Source organism: Telopea speciosissima, chromosome 7 (genome assembly GCF_018873765.1).
Source record: "Telopea speciosissima isolate NSW1024214 ecotype Mountain lineage chromosome 7, Tspe_v1, whole genome shotgun sequence".
NCBI classification, from domain to species: Eukaryota; Viridiplantae; Streptophyta; class Magnoliopsida; order Proteales; family Proteaceae; genus Telopea; species Telopea speciosissima.
The window spans coordinates 24165594-24192748 of NC_057922.1; the positions used below are offsets into that span (position 1 = coordinate 24165594).

The window sequence follows — 27155 nt, forward strand, 5'->3', positions numbered from 1 at the left end:
GCACTCAAAAAACAAAGCAATGGCCGTGGGAGACCTTTACTATTTTGTGGGACATTAAAATCCTTTTGAGTTCCTCTCCTGAATTATGTTTATCAAAACAGTATAGAGGTTTTGTTTAGCTTGCTAATGATTTGGCTATCTAGGTCAGATCAACTAAGAAGACTATGTACTTGTCGGACATTTTTCTTCTCTAGGTAATATTATTATCTCTTTGTACAAACAAAAATGTGATAATATATTTTATTATAGAATTATTTTATATAAATTTGATAATTTTCTTTTCGATCCAGCCCAACTGAATCCAATCCATCCATCTCTCCCTTACCCACTCTATGATCAAAACCAATCAGGGTCCCGGCCCGACCCTGAGGGAAGGTGGAGATTGGATTTTTAAAGTCCTGAGTCAGGATTGGGCCGGGCGCCCAAGGGGACTCAGGGTTGGCCCAACCCAACCTTGCAGCCCTACTAGTAGTCGATACAATTCTCTCGCCACTCCTCGACAATGACTCCTCTGCTACGAAACAGTCTCGTCACTCTCGCTCCTCTGTTGGAGCATCCGTATATGGCTTTCTGAAGTCTGAAGTGAACCCTTTACTTGTATTCTTCCTCCTTGACGGAACTTCCCGGCGAGATCAGAATTCCCTCTCTCTCTCTCTCTGTCTGAAATGGATATCCGTGTCTTGATTTTATTATGTCTTCTCTGCGTGAAAATCAGGGTTTGTATTTTATCCAAACAATTTTCCTCTTTGTCATTGAAATTTATGTGAATGAAAATTTTCCTTAATTTTTTTTAGTCTGTAACTCACAAGATGGATTTGGATCTGTTACTCACCTTGTTTATATGTACTGTATTTTGATACAGGCCGAAAGCAGTAGCGGGTCGATCATCTTCCTCGATAGCCCTGGTCATCGATTTCTTCGCACTCGTTCATCATATGTCTTCGATGAGGTAATTGTTTGTTTATGTAATTTTGGTAGATTTGCCTCTGTGGAACTAATAAGTTTGTTGATATATTTGAATTGTATGATTATTTTTGCCCACCACAAGAAACTGTAAGTTCCGCTATAGCGTGTTTTTACCTTTGATGTTGGTCCAAAGCTTACTCCTTTTTCACCTTTTGTAATGGTATTCGTTCAATTTTTTCATCTTTCATTTGGTTATTAGCCGGGGATGTACATGGTTTCTGCCAAGTGATTTTCTAGTAACTATTCGTAATGTAAGAAATTGTCTATTGTTGATGCACTATATTATTGGAAAGGAATTAATTTCGATCATGTGTTTCCTAATGAATCAAGTTTTGCAATTTCACGATTTTTTCAATTTACTTGTGTCTTTAACGATGGTGAACTGATGATGTAAAGGTTCTGTTTTTATTGGCACAGAAGGATCCCATCTTACTTTCGGATGTTGCTGCTGCAGTGTCAATTTTACTTGGTTTTGCTCCACCAGCTTCTCTTTCAGCTGAGAGCTCAGATAAGGTCAGATAGATGATAAACTATGAAAAATATCTGTCTAAGGATCTCCTGTCTTTGCTATTCTAGTATTTGATGCTAATAAATGGTTTCTAACATGTAGTTGAATGAGATTCTGCTGCCCAATCCATTTGATAGGCCTCATGCTGCTCTTGTGCTGGAAGTCCAGGGAGCAGAAGGTTGCTAAATCCTCCATGACGTGCATTTCTTATTATTTAATTTTCTTAGGGGATTGTGAGTAGCTTGATGGACTATTCTAAGCATGCAGATCAGCAGTTGATTGACTGCCTTAGTGGTGCCCAGAGGGGAAGTGGCTTTAGGAGCAGTGTTCTTGGTTCTTGTAAAGCTGACATCCAGCTTCCAGGTATTTGAAATGTTTTTGACATCTTTACTTCACAGATTTATATTAGACATTGAAAAAAAAAGAAGCACTCAGAATGTTTTCATTCCATGTTGGTATTTTTTTTTTTCAAAATTTTTGATGGTTAGGCCCCAAAGAGAGTTGAACTCATGACCTCACAGTTGTGTGAGGTGTTGGCCCTTGACAACTGAGCTACCCCTTGGGGTTCATGCTGGTAAATTTTGTTGATGTAATTTGGTCCTTTGAGTTTGTTTCAGATGCAGATGACATGTCAGTAGTCTCCTTGAATGAACCCGTAGGCTTTGATTGTGATATGGTGTGCTTAGACAAAGAAATTTATGAACTTGTTAGTCATATTTCCCCTTTGTTTTCATGTTGACATTGTTACCCTATTTATATTTATTGTATAATAATATTCTTGTTGCTGATGATGAACATATTTGCTTTTTCAGGCATCCATGTTGGGTGGGTCCTACATTACTAGTAAGTTGGGACCACTGAATGGGGAATTGACTGTACCCTTGACCAGTGGCTCTCTAACACTGGATATGTCAAAGGTCTTCCTCTGGCTTTGAACCTATTTTTTTTTAATAAAGGCATAACATTTTATGAGAAGCACCGATTAAGTTTTTTTAGAAGACTTAATTGGTCATGTTTCATCTGTTTTATAGAATGCAGACAAGGAATTTGCAATAAGTCTTGTTTCTCTGATCTATAATATCAGAAGAGCAATTGAAACACATAAAGATTTCTCTTGGAGTATGCAGAACACAGCAGAGCTAATGACTGGCCATTTTACTGGCATTAAGGTGATGGATTTTTTCTTTTTCATTCTATTTTGACTGTTATTTTGTAAGAAATTGACCCATAAGAAAATATTATGGAACCAAGACCAAGGGAGGGTTAGGAAAGTTCATTGGCTGTGATACTCAAATCAAATCATAGGATTGGATTATGAGGTGTAAAAATTTAACAACTGTGATTTTCAATTGTAATTTCATTGTTTAAATTTGATATGTAGTGGAAACCTATTGCTTACATGCTCTTTGGCAAATAGCCAAATACTTTTAAGTATTTTGATCAATTCTTGATACCTGAATGTTTTGGGGCCATGGTATTACTTATGCTAACTTTGCTGTTTCAGTATATGAAGTTTAGGCAGATAAACTTGTAGTGTTGCTTGGTTGGCATGTTTCCACGGGACGGGACCCAGCCGCCTGTTCCTTACAGGGGGTTGAATACCCAACATTTAACCTGCATGTTTTGTTATCTCTTTATTGCTTTCAAGAGGAGATATCATATTGATTAAGAAAGCATAGCTTTTATTGCTCCTTGAGTGTTGTCTCTCATTGTGCAAGATATGTATGTTTTTTAAATTTTGAGTTCAAAATATGCTGTTCAATATTCCCAGGGATTATTAAATACTTGTTGCTCTTTCTCTCAATTACATCCATGTTTCTTCATTTTCCATGCTAACCTTTTTCATGTGTTCTATCTCTATTGTTTGTTATGAGTTTCTTTAACATTTTACAGGCTTTGCAAGAACATTATGGATCTGATGGCATTACTCAGCAAGGAATGGAGCTGATTGTGACTACACTGGCCAAGCTATTTGATTCCTTACAAGCAGCATATAAAGGTTAAATTTCTTCTTTGGCCTTGGAATATTTTTCCATTATTCATTAAATAGGGACAAGCAGCCATATGAGCTCATAGGCCTCTTTTAAGGATTTCACACCCCCATTCATTTTCCTTCTTGTTCAAAGTAGTGTACTTCCTGAAACATTTGAATTTATCTGATTATGTGAAATAGCCCCCCACTGTTAGGAGGATCACCCTGAAAATTTTCTTGTTTTGAGGGCGGGCCTTGGTGCAACGGTAAGGTTGCTCCATTGTGACCAAGTGGTCACAGGTTCGAGTCTGGAAACAACCTCTTTGCGAAAGCAGGGGATAAGGCTGTGTACATTATGACCCTCCCCAGACCCCACAGTGGCGGGAGCCTCGTGCACTGGGTACGCCCTTTTTTTTCCTGGCTTAAAATCATCAGACTTTCTCAGTTGTTGACTGGGTAATCTATAATTCTAGTTACGTGATTCTTAAACACAGTTTCCTTGCTTTTGTGTGTGTGTGCATACCTGTTATGCATGGGTACACACATGTATAAAACACATCAAAAGAGGGAGAGGGGGGGGGGGGGATGAGAGAAAAAGATAACCTCCTTTGAAAAATCTAGATCAGTGTAGTTTTGCTGCTTTACTGCTGCCTGTTCATGAATCGAGAAATTTTTTCGTGCTTTGATGCTGCAGCTACACAGAATCCTACCATCCTATACAAAAAAACTGAGGGATTTATTATATTTGGGCAGGGCAAATTGTAGGAGTCTTCTTCTTCAGGGGGAAATCTTGTCCCAAGTCTGGATCATTGTTGGATGTGAAATTTAGTTCTCGATCTTCTTCACGTTTGTTAGAGGAGCTGGCAGGCTCAAGTAACTCGACCACCACTGCAGAGGTGCAGCTGGTTAGACGGACTCTTGCTTGGATTACAGGAATCATTCTCCTCATATCAACTCTGCTTGGGGTGAGTTCTACATGATGTTCTGGTTGGTTGTCAATGCTAGAATTAACTTTAAAAAATGCAATTTGTTTTCTTTAAACAGCATTAGGATTTTCACTCAATCGTTAGAAAAAACATATCCTGGTTAGTGGACTGTAAAACATCTACTAATTGAAAGGTGGGGGGACCTTGTTTTCGAGCACAATGCTCGTTTAGACAAGTATTTTTAGTTTTTAGGATTCAAGAGGATTTTAAAATATGATTTTCTGATTTTTATAGTATGGGGTAGGGTTTTCTGTCTCACTTATGGTTGACCAATACGTTTTATTTGTTGGTACCTGAGCAATTTCTTGTGAAGTATATTCTAGTGACATTGTTTGTCGATGTGAAATGGAGAAAGATTTTTCTCTGGTCTTTCTTTCATATCATCAAATTATTTTATCATTGTGGTTGTTTTGTGACAACCTACAGGATCAATGACAAACAAAAATTGGTTGCTGCTTTCTTTTTTGACCCATCTTATGAAGTGTATTCTGGTGGCCTTGTTTGCCGATGTGAAATGGAGAGATTATTCTCTTGTCTTTCATATCATCAAATTATTTTTCATTGTGACTGTTTGTGACAGCCTATAGAATAAATTACAAAACAAATATTGGTTGCTGCTTTCTTATTTGACCTTTTCTTCATACTTCCAATTCAATGTCATCTTGGCTATGGACATTGATGAGCAGAAAGATCGATCATCTTGGGCATATGGTTGAACTTGAATTATTGGGACATTATGTAGGCCTTTCTGCAAGAACATTTGGTTCCAATCTTAGTGAATGATCATTGATTCACAGAATCATCTCTATCATCAATTCCCAAGAAAATGTACCTGGAATGAAAAAATCCAGGAAACAATATTCCGAAATGGTGGTGTTTTTTTGGTAGAAGAACCCCCAACCCCCACGGTAGGGGAAGGGGAATTTTATTCATAGATTATGTGCAGTACTCATGGTTGGAACATGACACATCTCCAAAATCCATGGATCGAAATGGTGGTTATGGTTGAAGCTTTTTGTGTCTTGAATATTTAGATAATGTCTTGCAGTTCTAGATATTTTAAACTTAATCTTCTTTTGTAGATGGATGAACCTACACGCTTTAGAGGACTGGGAAAGTACTTACATTATTTGGTGCTATCTTTTTGTTGCTTCGCAGATCTACTTTCTTCTCAATATGCCCATCACCAGAGATACCCTTTTGTATTCTAATGTCAAGTTCGACTAAGTTAAAAGTGGAGCATTGCACTGAGTTTTCCAGCTGAGACAAGAAGTGTGGCACTGCCGTGGCTGCTGTTGATCCTCTAATTAGCAAGATATTTGTGCCTCAAGACTATGTGCTTTGGTACAGTCTTCCTAGAATCGAGACTCTGTTATCAAAGGTTCTATTGTTGTAATAATCACATCTTTCTCGGTTCTTTGCTGCTTAATGGCCTGCTTGGGCTGATCCTATGTTTATAAATTTTAGGGCGTAGGGTTTAGATGGCAGATCTCAAGTTGCAAGAAGTGAATTCTATCCATTTCATGATGAAGTGCATTACTGGGCACTACAGAATCTGAGATTGTCCTCCCAGAAGTGTTCTATGGGAAAAATGCACTAGCATTTTGAACGGTTACGCTTGTAATCAGTGCAATGTAACTTTTTGGTGAAAAATATAGGACACAAGCATTTTGTATCTTCTTTAATTATATATAAAACCAAAGATGGTATCACCAAATACATAAACTGAAGTCAACTTTTATGGTACATTTCTTGGGTACACATGGATATGTATGCGTATGTAGAACATTTCAAGGCATATACTGATGGCCTGTCTCAATCATATGAACACAATGTGGAGATCTGTCACTTTGTTTTCTGACAAATGCAGGTACCTTGGTTCTCAAGCAATATCCAAATCCTACAGAAAGAAAGGTGAGATTGATCTAGGATCTAATCAAGGTTAGATGATGGCAGCTTGATGGAGGGACAGTTTTCCTACATGGTTTGTTTACAAATTCTTTCCTAAACACATGGCAAATCAAATGGCACATAAGTGATAGACCCCAAGGTCTCCAACCAACGAATTTCAACCCTAGCCGAGTTTGCTAAATGGCAAACTGGAGCTTTGAAAAATTCAGGACTATGAGAGAGTGCATAGTACTGGTTGGTGTACTCTAAGCGTGCATGGATATATATCTTGGGATGCACAGACATACATGGGAATATTTAGTTGAATTTGAGTATGAAATTCGGTGCATGGTAACTCTAGACCATGATATATTTTAATGACTGGATTGAACAATGAGTTTACCTTGATATGTTAAAGAACGAACAAGAGATAATGGTTAGTAGGTCTGTTTCTGGGAAATATTTTCTTATATGCCGTATAGTGGATTGATGTCTAAACAGGTAATACTTAAATGATTGTCCAGCCATGAAAAAAACCTGCTTACCCTGTATTTTTTACTGTATTGAATGGCAGTTGGGGGACAAAAATGAAGCAAGTAATCAAAATTTTCAAATCAACGTATAGATATGAGGGGCTCCTGCGTAAGAAAATTAATACACCAACATAATAGGAAAAAAATGGTATGATTTTATTGTGTGATAAGACTAATTCAGACTAAACTTTACAACAAAGTTTTTATTTCCCTTTTGTGTGATGTAGGACACTGTCTAGGATGAAAAGAAATGTCTTAAAATTGTTTTCATTCTTTGCTAGATCTCTTATCTTCACAGATTTGTCTTTGGTTTGAGAGCTCCCTCAACACGCCTTGTTAGAGACCGCATTGTCACAAATTCTTCTGCAGCAGAAGGGTGGATGCCCACCTGTACCAAAAATTTAAAACTCAATGAGTTATGGAGAAGAAAATCCATATTAAAACCAATTAGCTATAGGAAATTTCAGGTTTCAACTCTACGTAATGTTGAAAGCACTTTGGGTGAGCATTAAAATGAATTACAAGAGGAGGTGATATACAAAATTTGGTGAAGAGAAGGTAGAACACAAATTATTTGTCCATATCAAATGTGAGAATAATTTTATTATAATTTAAAAGGAAATACTCAATAAAACTGAGATAAGATGCCAAAATCACTTGAACTCAAGAATCCATTATCACTAAGCTGGGAATTTGTAAAGCTGTCTTGAAAATCGCTTCAAACATTCACTACTTCCAGATGCCCTACTTAATTTACCTCTTTTATCAGGGACTAGATTGAAATTGGTGATGCAACAGATCATTTGTAATTCTAGGGGTTTTTCTGAAGGGACGGCAGATTTTAGATGAGGTGTTGGTGGCAAATGATGTGTTGGATTCAAAGATTCAAGAGGGATCTCATAGGGTGTTGTGTAAAGTTGATGTGTTGAAAGCATATGATCATGCCTTGTGGCAAACTTGCAATTTGCAGATGACTCCCTCTTTTTTTATGGGGTTGTCAGTGGATAGATGAGGCTACTCACAATTCAAATTTATATTGCCCTCCTTGGAGGCTGTTCCCAGCTTGAAGGTTAATCTTCAGAAGAGAATAATGGGAGCCCTTGGCTTTGTATATCACCTGAGTGTACAGGGTGCTTTCCTTCTGCCTTTCATTAATTCAATCACTTGATTACCTGCTCTAACAAACTGCTTTCATAACCTCATACAGTTTCCTCTATAAAACCTCTCTTCCGCCATCTCAAACTTGAGACATCACCGACATTTTCCCCTTTACATTAAACATCATTGAACACTAATTATTTTGAGACTTAACTGAGAACCTAATCATAATTTATCCACTGATAACTTTTATCACCACTTCAAGACCAAACCATTAGTGGCCTACCCCTTGTCCCTGCACTCACTGATCTTTGTTGCCAACCAACTTAGTCAACCTTTCCTTTGTCTTGCCACCTACAGATGCTATTTTAAAAGTTCCCTGCCAGTGCATTAGTCACTCTTGCCATTGATCCATCTCAACATTCTCATCACAGTACATTATGTTGCTTTTTCACTGCCTAGCATTCAGCTTCATTTTGTACCATAGAATTACTTATTAAGACTATTCAAAGAATAGCCTAAGGTCCCACTTCAACAAAATGCACTGCAACTTCCCAATAGGACAGAATGATATAAAGCCACTTCCTATCTCCAAGAAATGAAGCAATGCTAATCTAGGTTTGTTCAATACATTGCATTGCCAGGTATTTTACTTTACCACTGTGACCAAAAGCAGGCCATAGGGAGTCCATCCAACGCACTAAATTCTGAAGAGAGAAGGTTGTCTTACCGTGCTGTCAAATTGTGCTTTTGTTGCTCCACACTTCAACGCAATAGCAATGCCCTGTGAGAATACCCAAAATGATAATCAGAAAATTTTCAAATTCAAAGGCAAAGGGAAAAGTAGAGTGTGAATTTTATAGACTTATTCAGCAAAAACTTGAAGTTGGAACACATCAGGCTTATCTTGAAATCACCCTTTTCTAGCCACATGGAGGCTAAAAGCAGCCAACCATACCACCCCTCAAATGGTTGACAATATGCAGTGGACATTTACGTAAGCTTAGTCAATACCACTGAATCCCAAGACTCAGGAATCGAATCAACATGTTGGCCTTTCCTGTTTAAGACTCGGCTGACATCCGTGGCTTGGTCAAGTCTTCTGAGTCCAAGGAGCAAGTCCAATGAATAATTACGCCAACCCATTTTTAAATAGCTGGATGTTGGTGAGACTTGAACTCGAGCACAACAATCACAACTATACCATAGCAGGAAAAAGCCAACCACTACGCCAAGCCATTTTTTTTCTTTTTTCCTTTTGAAGGAATGTAATACTTATCCTAAAACTGAACTTACATTAATACCAAAAAAATTGCAATTTCAGTGGTTCAAACCTTAGACTTAGACTTGACATGTTTTAGGAACAAAAAGACAAAAAAATTATTGCTGCACCTCTACAACATCAAAATCATAATTGTATGTATATGTATCCAATGTCCCATTTCGATTTTGAAAATTACTATTACATCCAAAACCCCTCTCCAAAACTCTTTAGAGAATAAGAATAGCCATGTTTTGAGTTAGTTAGAACAATTGGCTTGTGTTTTTTCTACTAATTCAAGAAGGTGGGTTCCACTTTGCATACAAGGATATTTGATGGAATATTAGAAGTGCTTTATTCCAGCCAACAAACAACGAAGTAAGAAAGCCATTTTCTGCCTTGCTTCTAAAACTGACCAGTCCCATCAGTTGTTTTCTCATATGAACAAGTCATTTGAGATTTCCATAGAACATGCCATCGATAGCTGAAGCCTGATGGTCCAACTAGAAAGTAGTACTGTCAACAAGCTGCCCACAGGATTTCCAGACGGGGCTTGCTGCAGGCAAAGCTCAGGCAGCATAGGTGATTCGTGAGCTGGGGCCCAAATCCAGGCCAATGTGGACTGGCTCAGGGATGCCATCATTAACATTGGTGGTGGTTTTTCCCCCTATGTCAGGGATGTCAGTGCACTCACCTGATTAATGGGTACCACTAATTGGTAATGGTGATATCCTTGGTCCAATCCACAGTCCACACTATCCTGGATCTGAACTTCATGAGTTGGGCTCAATCCTGGATTCCAGTACATAGTTGTCACGGCGCCTAGGCGATCCAAGGCATTGGAGAGGGCAAAAATCAAGGCGACATCAACTAGGCAACCAAGGCGCCTGGACGCCTAGACGACACCTTGACAACTATGTTAATCCAGTACCAACATGAGCCAAATTTTAAGCAAGTATGGACTATGAGACCTGTGCCAGAATCTTAAGCCCATGTTTGACTGACTGAGCTTGAAACTAATGACCCATGCTGCAGTCTGGGCTGACCATGACCTCACCAAAACATGGCTACTTGACAATCTAAGCTTCATGAACCCTCAAGTCCATCATCAAAATTGCCATATGCTTTCCCACCTTGTCACATAACATCATTTTCCCATATCCACCAAGTTCTCTTAGTCAATGCTGGAAATTATTATGGAAACTCCATTCCATCCAAGGGTATATTTTTCATCTGAGTTTCAGATATTAAAACAGTATTGAAAAACATAATAAAGAAACTAAAAAAAAAAAGAACAATTTTGTCAAATGAAAATTGAAAATGGAGATCTTTTATGTTCTGTACTACTCAACAATACAATGCAAAGCAATGTAACAAATGAACTGTTCTACCAAAAAAAAATAAAAATGGAGTGGCAATTCTCACATCTGTCTTTCTTGTCCCAGAGAAAGATTCTACTAAAAAATGTATTCATTGAAGTACAATCTTAGGCCGGGGGAGGGTGAGGGGGGAGTGGAAATATCCATTCCCTAAAAAGATTCTCAATGATCCTTCAGTTCTTTCATGGGAAATAAGATAATTTTCATATTAAGTTCATAATTGAAAGTGAACAAAGTTTATAAGGAAATTGGCATATTGAATTCAAGTAGTGGTAAAACACATGTTTAAAAAATATGAAGAATACCTGTATAATTTCAGGAGCATCTGGTCCACACATTGCAGCTCCCAGAACTTTATCTGTCTCAGCATCAACGACCAACTTCATCACTGATTTTTCTTGTCTTCTGAAAGTGTAAGACAATAAAATAGAATCATAACAGAGCATAGACAAACCTAGAAGGCGTTACATGCTACACAGGAAGTAAGATTTTCTTATAATAGATCCCACAGATGTGCAATCAAACTAGAAGATAAACATCCAAAAGTTTAAGAACTTTGACGCAATCAATATCTTTGTAGCCACCAGGTGATTTAGAGCATCGGGAGCTCTGCACTAGTGTAAAACATAAGCACAAAGGCACATACAAACACTCATTACCTGAAGGGCCTTTTCCTGGTATTCATATGTTAGCTAGACAAAAAATATCCAAGCCCATGGCAGAGTATGTGCCCTATTCTACTCCCCCTCTTGGCCACCTCAGTGCCCTCTCTTTTATCAAAGCTGATTATTTTCCCTATTGAACTTACTTGAAACAGGGAAAGTTCCACTTTTCTAGTACCACTTAGTATAATTCTCAAAAATCTAAGACCACTTTCCTCCAAGTGGTCCCAACATTATTGAAGGATGTCGTAGTTGTTTAAACAACAGGGGTTTCTTGAGTTCAACTAGTGAAATCTGTCAATTTCTTCCTACATTATATTTTTCTCTCCCATATATAGCTCCTTGCTAGGGTTTCCTGCTTTCCATCTGAACTAGTTATCTGAAGTGATGCAGGTTTTTGCGTGAGTTGAAAAAGGTACTAGACTGGACATGAGAAAGAACTGGTTGGTAATTTCTATTGGATAAAGACTCCTAGATTGATCTGTGCCAGTCAACCAGAATCTGAACTTCTCCAGATCTTTTATCCCAAAAAAAACCTCTAATTAATCAAGCAAAAATTTGAATTAGGCAAGTTTGTCACTAAAAACAATAGCCTAGTGCCATGACCACATGGAATAGAGAAAGTATCATTCACGATTGATCTGAGGAAATTTTCACCAAATGAATCTTGGAACTCAGGGGCAAGACAAAATTAACCCAGGTGGTAAGTAGAAACTACATCCTGAATTCTAAGAAGTTCTATGGGAAAGTGATATCTTTGAGAGTTCACAGGGATGCATGGTGATGGCCTTGTGATTTAATAGTCCAATGGCGAATCCATTTAGATACAAAGCTTATATTTAACAAGCAAGAAGCAATGCTTTCAAACCACTTTACGCACCCAGAGATAGTATTCTTCATTGGATTGAATGTAGAAGTAAAAACCAGAATATCACCCTTTGCTTGCTCTACAGCCTCCTGTTCGCTGAGGCCTACTACAGAAAGAGGAGGAATACTGCCAAGCAGAAAGACAGGAAAGTTTGTCATCAAACACAGTTTTCCAACATCACTAGAACAAAATAATTCATTCACAACAGTATAGTTTTTTCTCTGCAATAAAATATGAAAACTTTGAAATGACAAATCTGCAACTGAAGAAAGATTTCTGAGGGTGATCTGTTCCAATAGCACTGCTCGTGCCAGAACTAGCAATCTTGAGAATGGCTACACATACAAAACTTTATCTTCCTACCGAAATTCGGTGAAGCTATTGGGAATGGAAAATTGGCTGGTCTTCTACACATTAGGAGAGTCGGATGCAATTACCCAGTGGTTTAGTAACACTGTTATCAAGAACTTGAAATTTGACTCATTCCGGCATTATTTAAGATTGAAATAATTAAGAATATATATCTCACTCTTTTGATAATTTTAATGGCTCACACAAAACATAGTCCTTGCAGTATAGTGGCACCATACTTTTGGGGTTACCAAAACGAGGTTTGGTCATTTCTGTTAGTCAAATGCTTTCATTTTGTGAACAACACCCAATATTCCATGCAGAACAAAGATTTGCCCAATTGGATGATATTAGCATTCTAACCAATTTATAACTTTGCATATGAATTAAAAACTGTTAAAAGATTTATGAAAAGTATAACATTGGGTGTCTTTTGTTTCAACATTACTTGTTTCTTAGCCTAACTTGTTTTGTTGTACAGTATAGTGTATACACACACCCAAGAAAAATCATATTTGTCACAGCAGAATTTTCCTGTATATAGATATAGGTATGAATGAGGCTGGGCCTTGGTGCAATGGTAAGGTTGCTCCATTGTGACCTAGTGGTCACAGGTTCGAGTCTGGAAACAGCCTCTCTGCGAAAGCAGGGGTAAGGCTGCTTACATTATGACCCTCCCCAGACACCGCAGTGGCAGGAGTCTCGTGCACCGTGTACGGGTCCTTATTTATAGATATAGGTATGAATTGTATTATTATTTTCGGCCAAGAATATAAGTATTTTTTATCCAAGACAAACTGACTACGCAATTTCAGTACACTCGGGAAAATGATAAACCAGCTTCTGTGAAGTTTAAACTGAAACCTTAAAATGATCAAATTACACAAACATACATTTGAAAGAATCTTGTGTCTTAAACGAGAGAAACATGTTACCTGAATACAGCACAAGGTACATTACTGTGGTCAGGCTTACTAGGTTGACCATCAAAAACAGTTTTCTGCAGGCAATGTAAGAGGAATGGAACTTTAGTTCGATTGAAAACAAATATTTCCTAGTTCCTCATCAAAAGAACCAACAAAGGAGAATAAATTTCATGATGAGCCACACCAAGCTCAATGACTATAATTGAAGAAGCTTCAGTTACCACACATAGGCACATACCGCAAAGCTGGTTCCCTCCATCAAGGCAACAGGAGTAAGATTTATTCGGTTTGTAACATCACCAATAGCCCATATACTAGGGATATTTGTGCGGGAGTACTCATCCACCTGGAAAAACATAAAAATAAATAACTGATCTCCTTCCGTAATGGTCCACAATCATATCGTGAACTTGTGAACTTTGGCACTGCATAATTTTGCAAACATGATTCGTTGCATAATCATTGTATAGAAATGTAATACTACAATAACATAACAGCAACACTAACAAATAAAAAACAGGAACTTTATGGTCTAGTAATGTATGAGAGGAGACTGTAGCAAATTCAAGACAAAAAGAATGTAAATGCAGTAACCTTCACAGCTCCTGCTGCATCAAGTTGAACACCTACAGCTTGCAAGTTCAACCTCTTTGAGTGAGGAATCCGACCTGAAACCAGAGAAAGGACACATTCTCCATGATTTTTTTATATAAAATTTAGAAAATTTGCACAGTTATGAAAGATTAGATGACCATAAAAATTATGTTGCAAAAATGCAAAAGTCCTCCTAAATGATGACGACTAAAACTCCCAGGTTAAAGAAAATTATGGACAGGTTTCTTTTGATATCTGAAGGAATGGAATAACATGGATGCAATGTCAATGCAAATTGCATCTGAAAATGGGAGACATTTAAAGACACTTTATATCATCCTTTATCTGCAAGAAATGTTGTAAGAGAAGATACTCCAACAGGAAAGAAATTACCAGAAATCAAGATAATATTCAACAGGTTTCATTTCAGCATTATAGACAATTAGAGTCATATTTCCTCCAACATTGTCAATATAAAGTCATTCATATAGCCTTGCTTATCTTCAAGATGTCACATAAGTCTTCAGCCAAGGCAAGGCATTTAGGACTATACAACTGCTAACACAGTAACACCCACCCACCTACCACTAATGTAATGAATTCTAAAAATTCAATGTTTTCAAACTCCAAGTCTTGTTGACTAAGATAACCAAATTACCAAGTTCCCACAATGACACATTAGTGAAAATGAATATATCAAGTTTGTAACTATTTTGTGATATGAATATGGAAATGTACAGACTACACTTCAGATCCCTTCACAGATGATAAGACAAAACACAATTATATGCCAAGATTTGGTTGGAAATTACCAGTGGCGAAGAGTACAACATCTGCCACCAATTCTTCCCCATGGTCCGTATGAACTTTAATGCCATCTTCTGTTTTAATCAACTGAAACAAAGAAAGCAAACATGGTAATAGCTTGAAATTTTCAGCAACCAAATAATGAAAATAAGAGGGGGGGGGGGAGAAAACCAATGGACAGTAGCCAGAAAAGGAAATTAAAAATAAGACAGAACAATGCATGTGATGACACACAGCCCTAAAGAATTAGTTGCACCTCTTTCAAATTCGACCCTGGATGCAGATTAATTCCTCTACCTTCCAGATTTTTTGCAACCGCAGCCCTCATTTCATCATCAAAACCTCTGCAATATAATATATTATTAAGTAAGCCAGCCTAAGCATTCTAGATATACAAAGAGATAGCAAAGTAATGCCTGGGCTCTAACAAACAGAAGTAAACGAAACAGAAGAAACAAATGTTTGGGAGTCAAATAATTACTTTTATATGTTGCTTCTGTATATTTTCCCTTTTTTTTGCAATTACCATGTACCATTGTTATAGGTCTACTTTGCTGCAGCATAAGGGACAACCCAAGGTTCGAAAACTCGGGTCCCGGTGCCAACTCGGACCCTTGAAAAACCGAGTCGAGTCGAGATCTCGCCGAGTTGGTGCACTTTTTTTTTTCTCGACTCGAAGCCTCATCTTGGTGGGTTTTAGACTTAGTTTGGGTCTGAAACTTGGTATTCAGCCTATTTTAGGCCATTTAAACACAATGACACTATCAGATTTTGCAAAAACAAAGTCCAAATAGGAGTTTCAGTTAGTGGGAAAGCAGGACAGACACTTATGCTAGAGACCAGGACAGACATAGGACAAACACACTTATTTATGCCTAATATCATTTAAGTAAATGCTTTTGTATTTGTATTTCATTTACTTAAGATATTATTCATAAATAAGCAAATATCCCCCTATTTGAATCCAATAAAAATAGTTAAAAAAATCAAATTCCAAAAGAAAAAAAAGTCAACCCCGCAGTTCAAGAACAAAAACTGGATTTTCGGCGGTAGGTGCAATTTTCAACTTTCTAATGCTGGGGTTTTTCTCAAATCTAAAAATTCCATAAATCTTAATATGGTAAAACATTGCTAAAAACCAAAAATGCGGTAAAATATTCATTTGTTTTGATGTCCAAAAATATTTTTTCATTCAGAGTGATTTTGACAGCATTCGAGCACACCGAATTAAGTTTGACCGGTACATAACTCCTTCAATATAAATCAGATTTAAGCAATCTTGGACTTGCTGGAAAGCTTTCAAAACACCTTTCTTGTAGGAAAAGGTGAAAATATATTTGTTTTTCCTTTGTTGAAAGATGACATGTTTATAATAGTATATCCCATACTCTACTCACCTTCTTACAGCTAGGATTTGGAGAAGTTCCATATCCCCCTAAGTGGAGACTTTCAATCAGGCGGTGGCACTAGACAGGGTACCAACAGTTGATCCGTTAAAGAAGACAAAATTTAGGCTGGTAAATCAGTGCTGCATGTGTAACCAGGAAAAGGATAGTTGGTGCACCTTTTTATTCAGTGTAAAACACCTATAGTAATTTCAAGCTATTAAATGAATTATTTAACCCTTTTCTCCACATGGTTTATTAAACAACCTTCACTTCCTTTTGTTCTCCCTATTATGATGCTAATGGTTTATAAAAGCATTTGGCATATTTTATGGCCATACATTCACTGTCAAGGCTTACATGCATCTCTACTAGTCAAATCTATCCAAATTGTCCCATCCTCTGCCTGCAAAATTGGCAGGAAGGGATGGACATCAAGTGTCCCATCTGAAAAGTAATTAATTCTATCAGTAATCTTTATTGAAAGGAAAAGAGTCTAGTAGATTAGTTTTACAGATTTAAAAAAGACACTTCAGTGATTTTCCTTCAATAGTGGTGGTCCAAGATGCCCTAAAAGACTTTGTTCTATCACATAAAATAGGAATTGGCATTTTCAAACATAGCAATAATGATCCCCAATTACCTGCTAACAATTTTTACATTTATTTCTGGTTTTTATACTTCATATAGCAAAAGTTATTACACAGGCAACGGTTTCAGAGGAGAGATTTGAGGAACTGCATTCTCATGATCTTTTCAAATATGCATATAAAAAGGCTAGAAGTTATCAGGAGTCAAGAATATCATGGTAGCTTGCCAAAAGGAAACCACAAGATGGATTACTTGTTTCTTTTGACCGGGAGCGTTTAAAAATCTGATATTTATAGTCAGAGAACAAAACCATTCAAATCTGCATTACAACCTTAGTGGAAGTTCCTTTCTGAAAAATAGATCCACGGTAGCACCCATCCCGCGCCATATTGAGGCAAATTCTACAGCAATGTACCTATATAAGACGCAATAGAAGTCAAGTACACTTATGGCCATCCCATGCAGATAAAGAATTAACCACAAAAGAAAAAAGATGAATAGATAGTAACATACCCCCCACCCAATACCACAGCTCGTTTAGGTAACTCGTCCAAGCTCAAAGCCTCGTCAGAGGTGATACCCAATTCCTAAAATTCATATTAAACACATTAGATGGTATGGAAGTAAAGCAGGAAGGGAAAAACATTAGTCAAATTAATGGTCTTATACAAGGATTATTGCTTCAAAGCTTTGTATCTGATTCATTCAGTGTTTATTTTCCAACAAATGTTGCAGATATTAAGGACAGAAAACTGTTCAAAAGATTGTCCCCACAAACCAAACTGGTGACACTGGAGGATATTACAAAGTCCAGTAAAGGGTAGCATATATGTCATCTGACATACCCATGACCACAACTGACAGAAGCAAGAAAAACAAAAATATTACCAGCCTTGTAGTCTAAAAAGCAGGGGCATGGCATAATCTATCAATAGACACCCAAATAAATAAAACAGAAAAGGAGAATATCAAGAGAACTAAGAAGTACAGTTTCTGTTCTCCCTACAGTAAAATGGACTCCCAAACTAACATAGAATCTGCTTGAGCCATCTAATTGTATTTAATACAGAATGAACTCACTAAACATGTATGTCCTTATGTTCTCCAAGTTTCAAATACCTTGCCAACTTTGGAGATTTAATTGTTATCTTAAACCACAAGAGGGGGGGGGGGAAGTACTATGGAAAACATGAAGATTCAGAATTACAAGTATCTGTAGTAAACGAACGAACTTGAAGAAAACAGTTAGTGTTGTGTACAAGAGAAGCTAAAGAATATTGATTTAAGTATCCCAAGGAATGCCTTGTATGTCTGTAGATTTAGCAAGCTTAAATCTTTAATATAGAAAACATATAACATTTTTAAGGATTTAAAAAAAAAAAACTTAAGCCACATACTGTGTCACGGGTGACAGGACACCCATTAAGCTTACTGTATCAGATAAGTTCAGGGGAAATACCTGCCCAGGAATTGGTGGACGTTGAGCCCTACTACCAGTTGCTATCAAGATATGCTTTGCTGAAAAGCTCAATTTAGTACCATCTATTTGTGTCACCTCAACTTCATGAGGCCCAATGATCCTTCCCTCACCTTCAAACGACTTAACTCCAGCATTTGTCAGCATCCTCTTGTATATTTCATTTAATCTAACTATTTCTTGTGTCTGCAGCATTGATAGAAGATAATTTAGAATATTCTCATGTCAACACCAATAAGTTAACCCCCCCCCCCCCAAAGAAAAGGCATAAACTTCATATTGCTATTAAAAAAAAAAAGGGCAAACACTTCCCACTGGGGCCTCTATTCTGCAACTTTTCATTCTAACCATTTCAGAGACAGAAACAAGCAATGAAGCAGAACTCCAGAAAAGATGAATCAGATTCTCTTTTTGAATTTTTATTTCCAAGGCACAGGCCACCTTAAAAGCACTTCAACCTCTAAGCTTAATTTGTACAGACATTAAATGTTATACAAGGTTGTGAATTATCAATTAACTATAATCTAATATTGTCCACCAATTTCAATGTTCTGCAGTTCCGCCATTTCCTTATTGCCCATGCCTCAGGCTTCCCGGCAGGACTTCATGTTAAAATTAAGATGCCCCCTCTCCCAAAATAATAATAATAATTATCATAATTTATCTTTGCTAACTGGACAGTTCATGTCACGCCCCCATCCCGATGTAAGATATTCTGCCACACTAGGGGGTGTTTGAGACAATCGCACATCATCCCAATACCCACCAGGATCACAGATACAGTGTCCCAAGCCACAGTCCACCTTGTCATCAATCATGATAACAGCAAGGAACGCATCCAAATGGGATAAACCGTTCCAATCATAGAGTTAGTGGAAACGAAATTAAATTAAAGTATGTGATATTATAGAGCATCGGTTCTCTAATGATAACACATAGTACATTGTTCATAAATATAACCATTCAATCTCTCCTTATAATTAAACATACAGTTTATACATGATTGTGGAATGAATACAGAGAATTAAATAATAATAATTGCCCCAAGGGCACAATTCTTGGGTGTACATCTACATCTAAGTCACTATCACTGACTCCACTTGATTCGCATCCAACGGTGCTCGTCAAGAGTAGTACCCCCTGCATATAAACTAAAAAGAGGGTTGCGCAACGGGGTTAGCTACACTAGCTAGTGAGGGAGTAAAGGGGAATGCACACACATACACACAAACAATATCAATATCAGAATAATGCATGCTAATGTTAGATTCATTTTCCACCTAGCACACAATTCTATCGGTCAAGTGTATGCTACTGTGATAACTCGGGAGACACTGAGGGTCACTTATCCTATCACCCCAGTGAAACCTCAATTATCATGAAGGGACCTACGCCGGTAGAAGCCATCATGATCACCCAGTGGCAGACCCCGATAGCCATCACTACCCCTGACCTGACCTCTCCCGCCTCCACAGACATTAGGTGCTCAGACTATCCAACACATAAACCCCTGTTGGCAAAGGTCGTAGCATAAAGGAACAAGCATCCTAGCCGCAGATATACTATATGCAAATCCTATCGTCTCGAGAGGTATTCCGGGTGCATCAACGTCCCATTCCATCTAGTACTCGGGTACCAGCACGGCACGGCACATACAGATCAGGATGGCATATAATAGTCTTCATAATTAAATTAATTGGGGTTCCGGTACCGGCACACCCGGTACCACAGCCGATACAATGGTGAACATACTATCACAATCATAACAATTCACATATGAATAACAATGCAATGCGCACAATGCTTATAATTATATAATAGCATGCCTAAGATTTTAAAATATATATATTCAAACCCAACAAAGTCACCCAGAACCCACTTACCTAACACGGGTGTCACCTGGCGTGATTGATATGAATCTCCCCGAGTATTGGGTGCCATCCGGCGTGGTTAACATGAATCTCACCAGTGCACCAGCCTAGACATACAAAAGAAATCATTAAAGCTTGCATAGGAGGGTCCCATACTAGGCCCCCAAGGTTAAAAGCGAGTTTCAACCAAGACAGCACGAGCGGACTCACGGACGGTTTCAGCAGAGGTGAGTCCGTCCCTGACTCCGTTCAGGCCAGAAGATAAAAACAGAGCGAGCGGACCCATGAACGGAACATCTTACTTGGATCCGGTCGTGCATCCGTTCAACCTCTGAGACACACCCGAGAGCGAGCGGACCCACGGGCGGATATGCTTCCTTAGTCCTTCCCTGCATCCGGTCGATCCTTGAGACATGCCCGAGAGTGAACTGCCTTTAGGCGGATGCAACAGGCTTGAGTCAGTTCCTTCATCCGTCCAGACCAATTCAAAGAGATTACATTGGGCGAACTCGTGGACGGTACCACGATTGGTGGATCTGGTCGTGCGTCCGCCGACAGTCTCATCCGAGATTTTTGAGGGCTTTTGCTCCAGCTTGAAGCTTGGAGCTCCCTTAGCTCTCAGGGTCATGGAAGGGGTGTCTAAGCCTCCCTAGGGTCACTAGAACCTAGGCTCACCTCATGGATCCAAGATACAACAAGGATTTGGTCTCAATTTGGTCCAAAGGTTGGGTTTCAAAGTTCAAACCAAAGGTTCACCAACCATGGCTGCAAATGCAGCACTTAGGGACCATTCCTAGGGCTAGGTCAACACCATTAGAGCTCCAATTAAAGTCCAAGCATCACCTTGAGTCCCAATGGAACCCTAGGTTAGCTCAAGCTCAAGGAATCTACTAAAATCAAAAAGGAAATGGAGAAGAACCAAGCTTGGGGTCTTACCTTGGTGAGATTCTCCTTCCAACCATTCTCTCCATCTCTTCTCCTTCACCTCCTTCTTCTCCCTTAGTTCGGTCAGCAAGAGGAGGAGATGTCGGGCAGCCAGCCATTTTGGCATAGCTCCCATCTTCTTCCCTTTCCCTCCTATTCCTTTCCTACTTCCACTTCTTCTTCTCCCTTCCTCCTTCTCCTCCATGATTTGTTTAGGAGGGGGAGAGATAAGGGAATGAAGGGATTTCCTTATCCCTTAAGGATAGAAGGGGCTTTAGGTTGTGTTTGGTTAGGGGTCTTTAGAATTGAGTTAAGCCCTTAGGCTTAAATGGGTTTTGGGTTAGGTCTTAGGCCATGTTTGGTCCAAGCCTTAGACCCTTAGGTCCATTTAGTTAGTTAGGCCTTGTGGGCTTACTTTCATGGCCCACTTAACCAATTGATGGCAAGGGCAAGGGTCCACATGGTCCAAAGGTTCAATTAGGGTGTCCGGGACACGGGGGTGTGGGTCACAGGAAAAATTACCAAAAGGGCAAGTAACAACACGGGCGGATCCTTGAGCGGATTTAGTATGAGTGAGTCCGTTCGTGACTTCAGTGTTGCTGTCAAGGCCCAAACTTCAAGGAAAGTTGCGGGGCTTTGACCCACACTTCCAAGACTTCGAGGGGAAAGTTATAAAAATATTTTAAGTTCAAGGCCATAAATATTGACCATTGCCACCTAGGCATTGCCCTTTGGGCAAGGTCTAAATTACCCCGGGGAATAAGGGTATATTTGGGGTGTGGGTGTAATAGTTCATGTACACCCAAAGTGCCCCTGTCAATATTACAGAACATGGGTATGGTAGGGGATGTGCCCCATGCACACTCAAAAATCTAGACACTTGGATATGGCTGCAAAGAAGTAAAAAATGAATAAGCACCTTTCTTTAGACACAAGTTTTCGGCACATAAATCCTCCTCCTTGACACATTTTAGCAGAGTCCCAACAGTCATTGCCATTTTTTGGACACATCCCATATCTTTAGTTTTAGACAAGAGGTGGATCCAACTCCTCGACACATACCTGCACCCAATTCCTGTACCTGAACCCATGTAACAAAGTCAACTACTTACTTAACCCAACGATGTGAATAATGAGACGTGTGCTGGAGGATCTATTTTTAGAAAGAACAAGGGCTTTGAAGTGGTTCTATATATATATATTTGTTTAAAAAGTTGATTAGTTGCAACACAAGCATGATACTGTGGGATGACCGTATGAAAGAATGCATGAAACTGCTTTTAAAAGAATAAATTTCCTGGTAAGGAATTTACACTATATGATTTTTCATTTGATGAATTTTTCAACTTTATTTGGATAGAATAGTACAATTTACCTCTTTCTGATTTTGAATCATCAAAAGTCCATTTGTTATGAGGACAATAGACAACAAAAATCCACTAAATTTTGGGGCTGACTGGAACCATTATTCTGCTGTTTCTAACTATTATTTCTTTCTTGAAGTAGTAATGTTCCTGTATACTCATCTTCTCTGTTTTACATTTGTCTCCAACATGAAAAGAATGGCTAAATAGATATAGATCCTCTAGGGAAGTCAAAATACAGTCTAACGTGATTGTCATATACATGAAATGAAAGCAAATATTAACACTGACCTTCTTCTGCAAGAGTTTTTTCCAGGTGTAGTCAATCTTCTCGTTCAGTTCCCACCCATAATTTCTCGCATCCTACAGAAAACCACACTTAAGCATTCTAAACCACATAATCCAAATCAATCATAATCTAATGGGGTTAGTTCAGATTCCACCCACATTTAATGCAGTTTAATAAGTCCAATAACTAGAGATGTAGTGGTTCACACAACAGTAGCACTTAAGACTGGTAACAGCGATGAAGGTTTGTTATAGATACTTAAACCATTACATCCTCCATTTGGCACCTGAGTTGAGCCCATCTCTTACACACTGATTTAGGAATTTCAGTAAGATGTAATTAAAAATTTTCCACATAGCATGCAATTTCTAACACATCCACTAGATAATCATTCAAATGCATTACTAACATGTAATAATTTGAGCAGTGCAGGCGACTAAAGGGATTTTTATGTTTAATTCTCATCATTTTCCCCCACCCAAGATTTGAACTTTCATAATAACTCTCCCTTTTTTAAATTTGTTTTTTTTTAATAGGGGATATAAAGTTAAGATGCATATAATGAAAGAACTATAGAGGATGAGCTCTCCTCTCCGCACAAAGATTACAAGGCCACTATTACACAATGAGGACTACACAGAAGAGAAAGAATCAAACAAGATGTTTGTTCAATTACATTTTTTTTTGGGTAATATCCAATTATGCTTCATGGAGACAAGTCTGTTGACTCAAAAGATTCACAAATCTGGAAAACCATAAGAACAAAAAGCTATCAACGTTCCAAATTACTGTCTCACTGTGCAACTTTTATCTTGAATTACTGCATGAGTTTCACACCTTCTATAATACATACACTGATACACATGGACAACATTTATTTTCTTAATCTTAACCCACATGTTCTTTAAAAATTCTCCTAGTGATTCAACATCATAAACATTTACCACAGGAATAGCAGCACAAAAAGTTGCAGTGCAATATAAAACATGTATCTAAAGATGCTCCTCCATGCATTAAAGTATTTATGAAACTATTTAAGTTTTCTAATACGATTCAAGATCTCACCTCAAGTTCACCTCCTAAAGATGCTCCATACACCAAGATCTTCTTAGGCACACAACCACGAATAACACACCTATAGCACCAAATGTGTAGCATATCATTTAACATGCAATGTCTAGTCTAAGAATATGCTCTGCATATTCCACGTAATAGAATGAAGTATTAACAAGTATTAATCCAGATCCAACAAAAATGGTCCACTCACAGCAATCGCAAGATTTGTTTCCCACTGATTATAACATCAAAAAAACAAATTTAACTGTAAAAACTGTATTAATCACCATGACAGGGTCCTTTGCTCCAAAACAGAACTACAACTCAGGTGGTTTCTGCAACAAGAAGGGGACACAAACCCCATCTGAAATGTATAGAGCAAACACAAGCGCAACCAATGGCCCATAACCAACCTTGTCTTTCATATGTTAAGACAAGAATGGTTATCGGGTTTAGTTATCTTACAACAATTCCAGGGCTCTTTCAGGGGGGGGGGGGGTTGAAGCAATGGCCAGCATTCAAAAGTCAGTTCACAAACTTACGTTCCTCCAAATCCTCCAAGTAATTCAGAGCTGATAGGGTGAAATGGTAGCTCGCAAATTGCAACCTTGCAACAAATTTTCCAAAATGGTTAGTGTTGGAATTGAAATTCAAATGCTGCCACTAGTTAAGGGAACTAAAGCATAGAAAGGACATTGAACTTACCAAATTCTCCAAAAATAATTTAGAACCAGAAATATATAACTCAAATCAACTCAGCCTTATACCAACTAAATGGGGTCGGCTACATGAATTCTTTTTCTGCATTGAACTCTATTCAAAGCCATACTTGTTACTAGTCCTAAGTTATACATGTCTTTCCTCACCACTTCTCCTAGAGTTATTTTAGGTCTACCCATGGCTATTTAACTCCTTCGATCTGAATTAAATCACCTCTCTATACTGGAGCATTCAAAAGCCTACGTTGCATATGTCCATAAAAACTCAAACAACTCTCTGGCAACTTATTATGTATCGGAGCTACTCCTAAATTAGCTCGAATTTGTTCATTCATTATTTTACTTTTCTAGTTTTATCACTTATCCATCTCAATATGCTCATTTCAGCTATATTAAGTTTGTTTATATATTGTTTCTTCACTGCCCAACATTCAGCTTTACAAATCGTTGTTGGTCGTATAACTACCTTTAAAATTTTCCTTTTGAGTTTTGAAGGACTACGTCGATCACACAACACTTCAGATGCACCCCTCCACATTATCCCTCCTATTCTAACTCTTTGTGCATCATCATCCTCTATTCTCCTTTATTTAATATTGAACTTAGGTATCCAAAATTTTCACTTTACAGTATCTCCCTATCGTCAATTTCCACCACTCCACTTTCAATCCTATTATTATTACAGTTACACATCATATACGCTTGTTTTTTGTTCTACTTATATGAAAACCTTTTGATTCCAAAGTTGATCTCCACAATTCCAACTTTACACTTATCCCTGCTTTTGTTTCATCCACCAAAACAATATTTTTAGCAAAAAACATACACCAAGGGAATTTATCTTGAATATCTCTAGTCAGTTCATCTATGATTAACACAAATATACATGGGCTTAGAGATGATCCTCGATGTAATCCAATTGTAATTAACTTTTAGTAAACAACTATTTCACGCATCATGCCTCCAACAAAAGGTAAAAGGAAATGACATTAACAAGTCCGTTTAGTAAGAAATAGGAGTTCACAAAGATGAATCATTGGTCAGTCTCCAATCACATAAATCAGCCAGCCATCCAATTCAAAGAAACACCACCATGCATTTAAAGAATTACTCAATGGGGAATTAAGCCATTTAATTTTAAGATAAACTAAAACTTGCATAAAGAAGCAGTAAATACATGACATACAAAAGAAAACAGTAGTCCAATTTTTTATTTTTTCCTTTATTCTTTTCCTCGTCAGGGTAGTTTTTCAGTTTATTCAACTTTTAGTTTTCTGAATTTACCTTAGCTCCGAATCCAGCTGAAAATCTAGCAGCACGGACTCCACCACTGCCACCGCCAATAACAAACAGATCAAAATCGTACTGCGCCCCATCATCATTAGAGTTGCTCAGCTCGCCATCAATAAGCATCTTTCTTGACATGATTACAAACTTATAAAGCTGTTACCACACCAAACAAAAAGAAGTTCCATTTTCAGTAACAAAAATGGTTGATGAATCACTAGAAAACTAGTTTTGATAATTAAAAAAAGTACATGATCAATATTTTCAATAAACAGCTAAAAGATTTTTTAAACGATAGCCAAATGGACGGAATCGAATGAAACCAAACTCGAATGATCGATTTTCCTGAAGAAAATCAGATCAAAAGGCTTTGCTGCAATTGCGAATCTCACCTAATGAACTCGAAGTTGAGAGAAAGCTTGCTGCGGATTTAAGACTATAAGATCTTCAAGCGTAGATAACTATTGATCAGGAGACTACCACGACATTAAAAGTGAGACAGCGATCCTTTCAGGACTGGAGCATTTATAGTCGTGAATTACACGATTACGACTGGAAATCAAAGGTTTAATGGACGAAAGAGGAGGGAATTTCGCAGCTTTTCTTCTGGTCTTCTCGTTGATTTCCCGGCATTCACACCAATCGAACGACCCCCTTGCCTTGGTATTCAAAATATTGGAAGAAGAACGCCGCCGGTCGCGTGCCCCCTGCACCAGCGCGGGCCAACGAGAAGACGCGCAGGGCAGCCAGCATGGAAGGAGGTATCATCAGTATCGGCTGAGGTGGATACCGATTCTTTGTCGATCTTGGATCGGGTATCAGTATCGGATCGAAGGTAAAATCATAAAAAGTTAAAACCCGATCTTTAATGAAAAGTAGGGGTAAACCCACCGATTTGGGCCAAGATGAACCAATCTGGATAGGTATCGTATTGGGTAGACCGATACCATCCCTAAATCTCTGTGCAAGGGAACACGATCGAGCAACATTCTGAGCCCGGATCAGGTTCACGTACGTGGTCCGACCTTGGGACCTGATCCGTGCCCAAATGGAATCTACAATCTGTGTCAAAACATTGTATCTTAAGCTAAGAACTTCCAATTGAGTAATGTATCGGCTAAGAAACAGAAGATCTCCAATCTGTATCATCAGTTTATTGATTTTTAAATGGTTTAAACCGAACTAATTATGATTCGTTAATATTTTTAAACATAAACTAAAAACAATTCGGTTCAGAAATGGTTTTGGTTCAAAATTCACACCCTTATTCATAGGTGCACTTGGATCTGGCTCTCCTCCAATTGTGGTGGGAGCTGGAGAGGCCAGCCCAGCAAAAACACCAAAAAACAAGGGTGATTTTGGTCCTTTCATAGGTGGGACCCAAAGTAGGC

The 27155-nt window shown here is 38.2% G+C and overlaps 2 protein-coding genes across 3 annotated transcripts; one reads left to right on the forward strand and one right to left on the reverse strand.

Moving 5' to 3' along the window:
• The first annotated feature begins 665 nt into the window (after positions 1 to 665).
• Positions 666 to 5746, forward strand: LOC122668377. The gene is made up of 11 exons (XM_043864955.1): positions 666 to 716; positions 863 to 949; positions 1384 to 1479; positions 1577 to 1652; positions 1742 to 1843; positions 2092 to 2180; positions 2287 to 2391; positions 2506 to 2643; positions 3368 to 3473; positions 4200 to 4411; positions 5591 to 5746. The coding sequence occupies exons 1-11, from the start codon at positions 666 to 668 to the stop codon at positions 5657 to 5659; spliced, it is 1131 nt and encodes a 376-aa protein (XP_043720890.1). The 3' UTR covers positions 5660 to 5746.
• Positions 5747 to 6906: 1160 nt separating this feature from the next.
• On the reverse strand, positions 6907 to 26427 carry LOC122669744 (glutathione reductase, cytosolic-like). 2 transcript variants are annotated; one of them, XM_043866589.1, is made up of 17 exons: positions 26157 to 26427; positions 25762 to 25920; positions 24301 to 24365; positions 23768 to 23837; positions 22705 to 22776; positions 18237 to 18440; positions 17291 to 17364; positions 17109 to 17192; positions 15058 to 15145; positions 14807 to 14888; positions 13995 to 14068; positions 13639 to 13746; positions 13410 to 13474; positions 12136 to 12249; positions 10899 to 10998; positions 8684 to 8737; positions 6907 to 7243 (listed from the first exon to the last, which is right to left on the reverse strand). In XM_043866589.1, exons 2-17 carry the CDS (start codon positions 25900 to 25902, stop codon positions 7148 to 7150), a joined length of 1491 nt encoding a protein of 496 aa, XP_043722524.1. In that variant the 5' UTR covers positions 25903 to 25920; positions 26157 to 26427; the 3' UTR covers positions 6907 to 7147. The 2 variants fall into 2 exon arrangements, with proteins under 2 accessions (XP_043722524.1, XP_043722525.1); XM_043866590.1 differs by having other exon boundaries at positions 25762 to 25926.
• Positions 26428 to 27155: the final 728 nt, after the last annotated feature.